The sequence below is a fragment of the Apium graveolens genome, chromosome 5, assembly GCF_009905375.1.
Source record: "Apium graveolens cultivar Ventura chromosome 5, ASM990537v1, whole genome shotgun sequence".
In the NCBI taxonomy this organism is placed as follows: domain Eukaryota; kingdom Viridiplantae; phylum Streptophyta; class Magnoliopsida; order Apiales; family Apiaceae; genus Apium; species Apium graveolens.
This window is the reverse complement of record NC_133651.1, coordinates 302,706,144-302,716,951: the sequence shown is the minus strand read 5'-3', so window position 1 is coordinate 302,716,951 and position 10,808 is coordinate 302,706,144. Positions and strand designations below refer to the sequence as shown.

General features: G+C 37.0%; 2 protein-coding genes across 2 annotated transcripts; both read left to right on the top strand.

The window, feature by feature from the left end:
• Nucleotides 1-6,856: 6,856 nt before the first annotated feature.
• LOC141661122 (uncharacterized) lies at nucleotides 6,857-9,249 on the top strand. The gene is made up of 7 exons (XM_074468107.1): nucleotides 6,857-7,124; nucleotides 7,218-7,221; nucleotides 7,372-7,467; nucleotides 7,558-8,210; nucleotides 8,325-8,576; nucleotides 8,716-8,738; nucleotides 8,827-9,249. Exons 1-7 carry the CDS (start codon nucleotides 6,857-6,859, stop codon nucleotides 9,247-9,249), a joined length of 1,719 nt encoding a protein of 572 aa, XP_074324208.1.
• A 15-nt stretch (nucleotides 9,250-9,264) lies between these two features.
• LOC141661121 (uncharacterized) lies at nucleotides 9,265-10,353 on the top strand. Its single transcript, XM_074468106.1, has one exon. It carries the CDS (start codon nucleotides 9,265-9,267, stop codon nucleotides 10,351-10,353), a length of 1,089 nt encoding a protein of 362 aa, XP_074324207.1.
• Nucleotides 10,354-10,808: the final 455 nt, after the last annotated feature.

The following is a 10,808-nucleotide window of genomic DNA, read 5'->3' as shown; positions in this document are numbered from 1 at the left end:
TTATTGTTTATGTTTTTATGAATAAAATGTTTATGTTTATGTGATAGTATAACATTGAGATGTTCAAAATAAACACAGTGCCAAAGTTATATATTAAGACCAGAAGATTAATCCATAGTGCGTACATAGAGTTATACTACATAAATAGTAGTTCAATGTCACAAATGACAAGAGTTTAAAGTACTCAAATGGTTCTAACTTTGGCATAAGTAATTCATCTACTTTTTTCTTGGGTGTGGCAGTCCTGCTACTCTCTTTCTTGGAGTTGATTTTTTCACTTGTCCCACTGCACTTGTTGGAGGTATGTTGCTAACTGGTGGATTAGTCACAGTTGGAGTGGTCATGGGTGGAGTGCTAACAGGTGGAGTGTTGCCGGTGCTCATTTGTCCCATATGCTTCCTCAACCCCGGATTTGGCATCTACAATATAAATAAAAAATCTATTAAACAAACCATTGATATAAACTTATGTTAAACATTTATCAACATAAACTGATGTAACTTACAAATTTCATAAAACTGCTGGTAGTTTCCTTAGGCTGTGATTTCTGGATTGAGGCCTCCAATTCATCGAGTCCTTGTGTTTGTTCCTGTTCTCTCAAGATCTCATCCATCATATCATTTTCACCTGTTGTTTCCTCTTTCCCCTGCCTCTCCAGTTCTTCCATAACTTCATCTTCTGCAGTTTGTTCATTCTTTGTCTTCTTTCCGCTGTTCCTTTTCTTTGAATTCTCTGGGAACTTATCTTTATTTGGACATTTACCCCTTTTGTGGCCAGCTTCTCTGCACAGACCACAATACATAACTCTACCCTCATAGCTAACTCTTACCTTCTTACCACTGGACACAACACCCTCCCAACCCTCTCCCCTTCTCATCTTTTTGGGTCTGTCTTTTAGTTTTTTTTTAATTAGTGGAGGTAACACCAAGTCACGCTCCACATCTTCCCAAAAATCTTCCCCCCTTATCACATCCAAACAGTATGAATAAGTCTGCATATATGTTTCCTTTAAATAACATGAGTGAACATAATCAATGGGATTCTTTCTAGCCTCTTGAATTGCAATAACACCATGACAACAGGGTATACCTAACAAATCCCAGACTCTACAAGAACAGGACCTTCTTTGCAGATTAACTGAACAAGATGTGCCCCTACCCTTTACAACATAAGTCTCCCTACCATCCCACAGAACAGTAAGCCCACATGATTCCTTAATTGCTTCATCTAAAATTTGTTTAGCTTTTGGAACAATAACAATATCTTGTCTTGACATTCTATCTCTTTTTTGATGAACTCTTGTCATAAGCATGTCATGGATCTCTATAAATATATCAATAATAGGCATATATCTTGCTTTCAAAATCTATGAGTTAAAACACTCACTTATATTATTTTCAGTGGAATCAGTCAATGAGTGTGTCTTAAAGAAAGCCTTGGACCACATACCTGGTTCTAAGTCACTCATCTTCTCAAAAGCACCTTTAGAGGCTTGCTCAAGTGCCTTCATTGCTTTCTTATAGGCCTGGGGTGAGTTGCTGTTGATGCTTTAAAAAATGCACTCATGACCAAATTACTTGGATGTTTGCTCTTCAAGTTGGCAGATAGGTGTCTGGTGCAAAATCTATGCTCCACTTGTGGTAACAATTCCCTGATTGCCTTGTCCAGCCCCTGACATATAAATAATACATGATTTAGATCAAGATGAAAATTAATTGAAAGTTGTACAAGTTGGGAAATAAGTACCTTTTGTTGGTCAGAAATGAGTGTCTTCCTGTGTCCATCTTCAAGATCAAGATCAGTTATTAACAGCTCCAGAAACCACTTCCATGACTCATAGTTTTCACTTTCAACTACTGTCATTGCTACAGGGTAAATACAATTTTCTGCATCTCTCCCTACTGCAGAAAGCAATTGGCCACCAGTCACTGTCTTCAAGAAGCACCCATCAAGGCCTAGAACTGGTCTGCAAGAATTTTTCCATCCATTCTTCAAGGCTGCATAACACACATATATTCTTCTAAATCTGTTTGCATCTCCTTCTTGCAACCTTGTAGTAGAGATCTTAACTGTGTTGTCTTTGTTACTCCTTAAAACCTCACCTGCAAATTTCCTAATTTTGGCATAATGTTCATTCATTTTCTCCTCAATACCACAAAGAGCTTGCTTCCTAACTCTGGAGCATTTAGAATCACACACATCTACCTTGAGTACCCTTTTAAACTCTTCATGAATCTCTCCAATTTTCCAGTTTGGATTTTTCCTAATTTTATCCCCATACAGATCTACAAGATACTTGGTAGTAGCTAGCTTGTTTTTATAATTCCACATACAGTTATGCTCATCTATTATTGACTTTAAGTGCCACACATCCTTTTCTTTATTATAACTTACCCACATTCTAAAAGGACACCCATGTGCACACCCAACTTGGACCCTTTTTAAGTCATCATGTAGGAACTTGTAGGGTCTACCATTAGCCATTGAACAGGACCTCACAGCTTGCTTAAAATCACTCTTACTACCAAATACCATCCCAGCTTTAAATTTAATATTGTTGGCAGATGTGTTAACATTAAAGACCCCATCTACACACTTCATTTTCTGTTTATCTGGGGGAGGGTTAACAAACAGAACTCTTAATCACTCTCCTCACTACTAGGATAAAAATCCTCATCTGATCCAGTAGAATCATCATATTCCATCCCTGACATTTCATGTAAATTAGCTTCCCTCTCCAATTCATCCATTTTTCTTTTTTCTTCTCTACAAGCTTTCCTAATTTATACATACTCATCATCACTACATTTATAATTATCTATTTCTTCATCAGATTCAGGGGCAGGACTCACATGATACACATAAAGCACAATATTATAAGCACATTCCTTACTTAATTCAATCAATATTGGCTTACTTTCAGCATTCAGTACATAAATCTTCAATGCAGGAGTTCTAAAATATAGGGATTCATACTCACCAACAACAGCACCAAATGTGGTCTTTAAATCATTAATACCAAGGTTTTCAAAGTCGATTTCCTTATAAAACTTTTTGACATTACTTGTGTAGGAGGAATACGGAACATGAACAAAATAACCTCCATAATAGACTGTCACATTGTACAAGTTTTTCCTGTTAAATATAAACAAATTAAGAACCCTAATTGCAAATATGACCATATAAAATCATATATTCAAAGCAAGAATATTTAGCCCTAATTAACTGTAAAAAGTTCAGATATAACATTACTTACGTTGCTTCTTTATCGGTGGTCTGATTTGCATCTTCAAAATTTGATTCAGCTTCGTTATCCTTCTCCGTTTCATTGTTATCTCCATCAAATGCAAACAGGTAATCGGTATCATTGCTATCGATATCATCGATTGGTTGAGTTAAACGAACCTCAACACCTGATCGAGTTCGAACCATTCTTGCGATTAGGGTTTAGATCGTAAAGAGGAGGGTTTAATTTTGGGATAAAGGGTTTTAATTTTGGGATAAAAGTTAAAAGGGTCGTGGGTTTTAATTGGGTCGGGTTTAATTTGTTGGGTGGTTTTAGGATTGGGCGGGTCAATTATCTGATGTGGCATCCGACTTGTACATATTTAACGGAGAACCGTCTATAGTCAACGAGATTTAATGTTCGTGAAATTTTTAACGTGTGCAATGATTAAGTTGAACACTATTATTTCTTCAGTGACCTCATTGACAGCTTTTTGAGTTCGATGACCCAAGTGAAAGTTAGTGGTCACTTGAGTGACCAAAACGCCATTTAACCCTGATTTATGGTGTTCAATATGATGAAAGATAAAGGTTCAAGAAGGTACATCCATGCTGCGAAATTCTGCCAGAGGACACTTCTAAGATCATGGATGTGATAATCTATGTATATAATAGTTCCTACTCGCTCTTTTGAATAGTAACTTCCACCTCTTTTTAGCATTGTACCCACCAAGTTGTAAAAAATTACTAAAGTTGCCACTGATTAGTTTTTTAAAATTACATATTGGATGAGAATAAAGATTATATTGGATGAGAAGAAAGCTTATGTTGAAAGCTTTTGAAGCTTCTCTTGGAAGGTAAGAATGTGTCATATACACTTTTATATTTGAAATTCAAAATCTAATTAGTTTGTTTAGGTTAATTAGTGACTTCTCCCTCTCTTTTGAATAGTATCTTCACCCACTTGAATATTGTGTATACATGTGTGCAGTTGAATAGCTTGAATAGCTTCTTACATGTGTCTTCTTACCTGTGTCTTCCATTTGAGTACGGGTTGATTCATTGTGCAAGGTATGGGTGGTGAAGAAGGTGACAAGTTCTTTAACCTGGAAGATTTGAATGCAGATTATGGTCGGAAGTACAGAAGAACGAAACAATTGAATCGTAACAAAGAGAATGTGGTTGTCGAGTTTGCTGTTACTGATCGTTGTGCTTTATCTTCTTCCACAGGTAAGGAGTACTAGCACAGGTAAGTTTGTTGTTATTGAATACCTTCTCTTTATATGTGTGAATATAAGTAAGACTTCTGTGTATGTTTGTTCAGCACCCATGTTAACAGGATCAATGGCCAACGTTCATACTCCGTCAACCAAGATGAACCGATCACCTCTGTTTACCCCAACAATAGTTAGTAGTGGGAGCCAAAACAAAACACCTACAAGTACAGATTCTAATTCTTACAAAATTTAAACAGCAAATATACTTAGGCTTATGTTCTGACTACCCATTGTTTTGTCTCTAATGCAGGAATGTTGACAGAATCCACGCCAAATATTGTTAGGTTGGTGGGAAAGAGGAGGAAACTTGATGACTTGCCTAGGTCAGGCCATTTGAATGAAATAGCTGCAAGTACTGTTTGTTTTATTAATTTACTCTGTGTTTATCTTGCAAAGCAACTGCTATTTTATGTTTATGAAGCAATAATGCGTTTAATATTTGGTTGGTAGAATGTAGTAGTCCTGTTGTTACTCCCCGATCAAATAGCAGAGTAAACTACATGAATCCTCTTGAAGGTAGTCAGTACATAACTCCTTTATCAGATGTAACAAATTCAGGTAGCGCCTCATTTTTTAGAAATATGTTGAGAGGTAAATATTATATTCTAGCATTGTTAAGCTTTTGTCTGTCTATTCTTATGGTAACAGGAATAACTAATTAATAGTTATTTTAATTATGAAACAGAGGAAACGCGATCAAACATTAATGATGTTTCATTAAATGGACGTGAACCTTTGAACCGGAAAGGGAAGGAAAATTATCTTGGATTTGGTAGAGAATTATTCGCAGATGAGATTGTTAGTGATGATGAGGAAGAAAGTAATGACTTTAATGAAGGTGAAATGAATATGATATTCCGTCATTGTTATGTCTTACGTAATAATGATTTACCATTTAATATTTTCTTGCAGGTCCGAATGTAGTTGCTCCTTCGTTTTTGTCTGATGATTCTGAAGGATCAGATTATGAAGCAAGTGATTGTGAATCAAGTGGTAAGTAAAGCAAAGATGTACTCCTAAAAATTTATCCACATTTAATTTTGTCAAACTAAAATAAAAAAAATGCAGTTGATGCAGATTGTCTTAGTTGGTCGCTTGATGGTGATGATGAAGTCATTGTTGATGGGAAGAATTTGGATTGTAATTTGATGCAGAGCAGACGTGCACCGCGACGTGTCGTTCCTGAGGAGTATGCTTCTTTGGGTGGTCCTATTGCCATATGTTCCAAATGTCATGCTCGGATGTGGAAGGAAGAAATGGTAAATAAAGATGTGACTAAAGGCTGTCCTATATTTTCTCTTTGTTGCATGAAAGGTGCTGTGAGATTGCCTCCAATCCCTCCTACCCCTGAGTATTTGCTGGATTTATACAACGACAAGAAAAGAGGTCCTACTTTTCATAGATTGATACGGCTCTACAATGTAATTTTTGCCTTTACTTCTACTGGTGGTAACATAGATCATTCAATTAACAATGGAAGGGCGCCTTATGTATACAGATTAAATGGTCAGAACCACCATGTTTTTGGATCTTTAATACCGAATGACAATGAAACCCCCAAATTTTGTCAACTTTACATTTATGACACCATTAACGAAGTTGATAATCGTCTTCGGTGGGTTAGTGTTCATGACCGAGAAAGTGTTGATAAAGAGGTTGTACGAGGTCTTATAACAATGTTAGATGAAACTAATCAATTGGTTGGTGAGTTTAGGTAGCAGCGTGATTTGTATGAAAGCGATGAAATAGTTGAGCTGCAGATTACACTAAAAGTTATCAGATCTGAGAGTGGAAGAGAATGTCATATTTCTAGCACTGATGAAGTTGCTGGCATTATGGTTGGTGACACTGAAGAAACCTGTGGCGACCGTGATATAGTTGTTAACGAAAAAGGTAAAGGTTTAGTCCGTGTTTCTTATGTTCATCCGAAGTTGATGGCTTTACAGTACCCTTTACTCTTTCCACGTGGAGAAGATGGATTTCACCCAAAGATTAAATTTCAAAAGATACTGATAGTTCTTGCAAACCACGTCGCTTTTTTTCTCTGAAGAATTACTACTCATATACTTTCCAAATTAGAGAGTCTGATGGTAAGGTATATTTAGAAATTAATATATGTTTCTTTATGTTCCCCAGAAATAAATAATGAAAGTTGTATTGTAGGTTTGACGCCTCGGCTAGGTGGAAGACTATTTCAACAGTATATGGTAGATGCTTTTTCTACCATTGAATAGACACGACTATGGTGGATCTGTACTCACCAAACTACTTTACGGAATGAATTATACAGCAATATTTGTAGATCTGTTAGTAGATGTGATGTGGACAGTTCAAATACCGGTAAAGGTATAGTTATGCCAGATGGCTATGTTGGTTCGAAGCGATACATGCAACAAAATTTTCAAGATGAGCTGGCCGTATGCCGTTACATCGGACATCCTGACATATTCCTGACTATGACCTGTAATTCTCTTTGGGATGAAATTCAGAAGATGATGGAGTATGTGCCTGGTTGCATTGCTCCAAACTATCCTGACATCATATCAAGAGTGTTTAGGCTAAAACTTGATCAGTTAATGGTAAATATTAAGGACAAAAAACACTTTGGTGTTTGTATTGGAGGTAAGATTGTTTACCAGGACTTTCTTAGTTTAATTTCTAATTACATTTTTGTTTTCATATTGCCAATATAATCTAAATTTTCCCGTTTTGTAGTTATGTATGTCGTCGAGTTTCTAGAAAAGAGGCCTTCCACATGTATGTTAATATGGCTAGATGCTGATTCAAAAAATAAACCTCAAGCAGAATGTGGATAATTATGTATCCGCAGGAATCCCAGATCCTTTATTAGATCCGGTTGGTTATGCAGCCGTGAAGGAATTTATGATCCACGGTCCATGCGGTTTGCAAAATTTAAAGTCTCCATGCATGAAGATTTACGCTGTATACGTCATTTTCCAAAAAAGTAAGATATAGGCATACCCTTTTTTGTGTCATTACAGAATCCAGTAAGTTACCCTAATACCTAAAATTTGTAATAATTTAATGGTTTCAGGTACTGTGCTCGAACTACTTTTGATGACAGTGGCTTTTCGATGTATATGCGACGCAGGACAAACATTACTGTTGAAATAAGGAAGGCTGAGCTGGACAACCAGTGGGTAGTACCATACAACCGGGATCTTTTAGTCAAGTATCAATGCCATATGAATGTGGAAATATGTTGTCATGCACGCAGTCTTAAGTATTTATTTAAATACTATTTGAAAGGCCATGATCGTGTTACCGTTCATGTCCAGAGAAAGAGAAAAAGGCAAGCGAATGACATTGATGAGGGGGGAATAGATGAGATAAATGCATATTTTGATGGGAGATATTTATGCGGTGCTGAATCAGCCTATAGGATCTTTGGCTTCCATATCCATCATAGAAGTATATCTGTTGAGAGACTTCAATTTCACTTACCAGGTGACAAAAACTGCACCTTCCGTGCTAATGAAGCGCTAGGGAAAGTTGCTGCCCGGGAGAAGAACAAGTTCAGTAAACTGGAAGCCTTTTTTTATTTAAACTCTGTTGATGTTAATGCACGGAAGTACACTTATGATGAAATCCCACAGTTTTATGTGTGGAATGATGGTGAGAGGAAATGGACCATGAGGAAGCGTGGTTTTCAAATAGGTAGATTATGTTATGTGTATCACAGTACGGGTTAGCCTTGGTTTCTTCGTTTATTGCTTACGAATGTACGTGGTGCCACCTCCTTTGATTCTTTACGTACCATTAATGGAGTATATTACAGTACATTTCGCGATGCCTGTAAAGAGTATGGTTTACTTGACGATGATAAAGAATGGCATGAAGTGTTGACTCAAGCTTCTGCAGGTGGATTAACTCCCCAGGTTCGACAGCTTTTTGTCCATATTATTGTCAATTGTAAAGTCACTGATTCGAAGACTTTATGGAGTACACATTGGAAGAGCATGGTTGATGACATTTTACTCAAACGACGTCAAAGTTGTCCAAATACCTTATTCACTCTTAATGACATGCAACTGCAGTTCTATGCTTTAGGAGGTATGACACCTTTTTACATTACAGTGTAGGACAAATTTTAATTTTTTTGTGGGCTGGAAATGTAGTCCATTAATTGTTCTTCATTTGTTCTATAATTGGGTGAATGTTGTTAAATAGTTTTAGATATCAAATATTGCAGAAATAGATGAGTTGCTCCGATCAGTTGGTAAATCCTTGAAGAAATTTGATCAGTTGCCTCAACCTCCTCGCAGCTATTTGAACAATGGAACAAATAATTTGATAATTGAAGAGACAAGCTATGACACCAGGAATGGAGTATGAAACTGCCAAGCCACTACAGGACTGTACAGAGGAGCAGAGGAAAATATATGATGCAGTAATACAATCTATTGACACTAACGTTGGAGGGATTTTCTTCGTTTATGGTAGTGGGGGTTGTGGAAAGACATTCTTATGGAGAACTCTTATATGTAAGTTACGTTCACAAGGTAAAATTGTGCTTCCAGTTGCTTCTTCAGGGATTGCTGCCACATTAATGCCCGGTGGTCGGACTGCGCATTCCAGATTTAAAATTTTAATAGTTCTTGATGAATGTTCAACATGTAATATTGCCCATGATTCAGATGTTGCGCAACTCATAAAGCAGACACAACTAATAAAATGGGACGAGGCGCCTATGCAGCACAGGTACGCATTTGAATGCCTAGACTGATCGTTGAAGGATATTATGAAAGCTGTTGATCCAGAATGTTATGCCATGCCGTTTGGCGGTATTATCATAGTCCTTGGTGGTGATTTCCGTCAAATCCTCCCAGTAATTACGTATGGAGATCGTGCTGATATTGTAGCTGCCTGTATCACTAGGTCAAGGCTGTGGTCCATTTGCCAAGTATTCTTGCTGACAAAAAACATGCGCTTGAAACAAGGTGAGAGTGATAGTAAAAGTGAAGAGCTTAAAAAGTTTGCAAAATGGGTACTTGACATTGGTAATGGCCATGTCAGTCCACCTCGAGTCTGTAATTTCCCGGCCACTGAAAATCAAATTTTGATTCCGTCTCAGTTCTGTGACGTACAAACTGAAAACACAGTTGATAACATGATTCGTAGCACGTATCCTAATTTTGCTCACAAAGGGCAGAGTACACAGTACTTGAGCGAGAGAGGTATTTTGACCCCTACCAACCAGACACTGGGCCACCTCAATTCGCTTATTGTAGACAAGCTCCCCGGAGAATCTGTGTCCTATTTTAGTGTTGATGCTGTAGAGGAATTTGGCGGAACAAATGAGGATCTCAATGAAGCCTTCCCAATAGAGTATTTGAACTCCTTAAATGTAGCTGGGATGCCACCTCATGATCTGAAACTGAAGGTTGGGGCTGTTGTTATGCTAATGCGTAATTTGAACCAAACCCTAGGTTTGTGTAATGGTACAAGGATGATTGTGACCAAATTCCTGAGATTCTGTGTGGAGTGTGAAGTAATTTGTGGTACGTTTGTTGGTTCGAAGCATTTCATTCCACGTATGGAGCTTTCTCCCTCAGATACAAAGATGCCATTCAAATTGGTTCGGAAACAAATGCCTTTACAGATTTGCTATGCCATGACAATCAACAAATCTCAAGGTCAATCCCTGAAGACAGTTGGGCTATACTTACCTAAGTCAGTGTTCAGTCATGGAGAGTACTATGTTGCTATTAGTCGAGTAACCTCACCCACTGGCCTCACTATATTTGTTGATGATGAGTCTGGTGCAGCTACAAATATCACCCAGAATGTTGTTTACAAAGAAGTTTTTTACGGCCTTCCAGAAGCTTAGTTTGTTTGAATTTATAAATGTGTAGGAAAACATTATTGTTATTAAGTAATTATGTAAATCTGATTATGGGAAAATGTTTTACCGTGTTAAATACTTTGCTCTTAACCATTATATATTGTAAATTACGTTACAGATTGGTAGTAGTTTATTCTTCTACAAATGTATTCTGAATTGTTTCATCTTACATCTAACATAATAAAGAAGAATTAAGCCTATGACTGTAGAAATAGGTGAAGAAAGGGGGTATAATTAAAATGTGAATAGTTGATCAAACATAACAAACTTCAAAAGTACAAATAAGTACCGAATTAAAGTACAAATAACCTTCATGCCAGATTGGAAGTGCAATTAAGTAAGGATTACAACTCTGAATGTGTAGTTATTTTGGTAAATGAATCGTAGTCTGTTGCCTGTAACAAAGTTATTGTTGTAGGTGAAATCGTTCCAACATAATC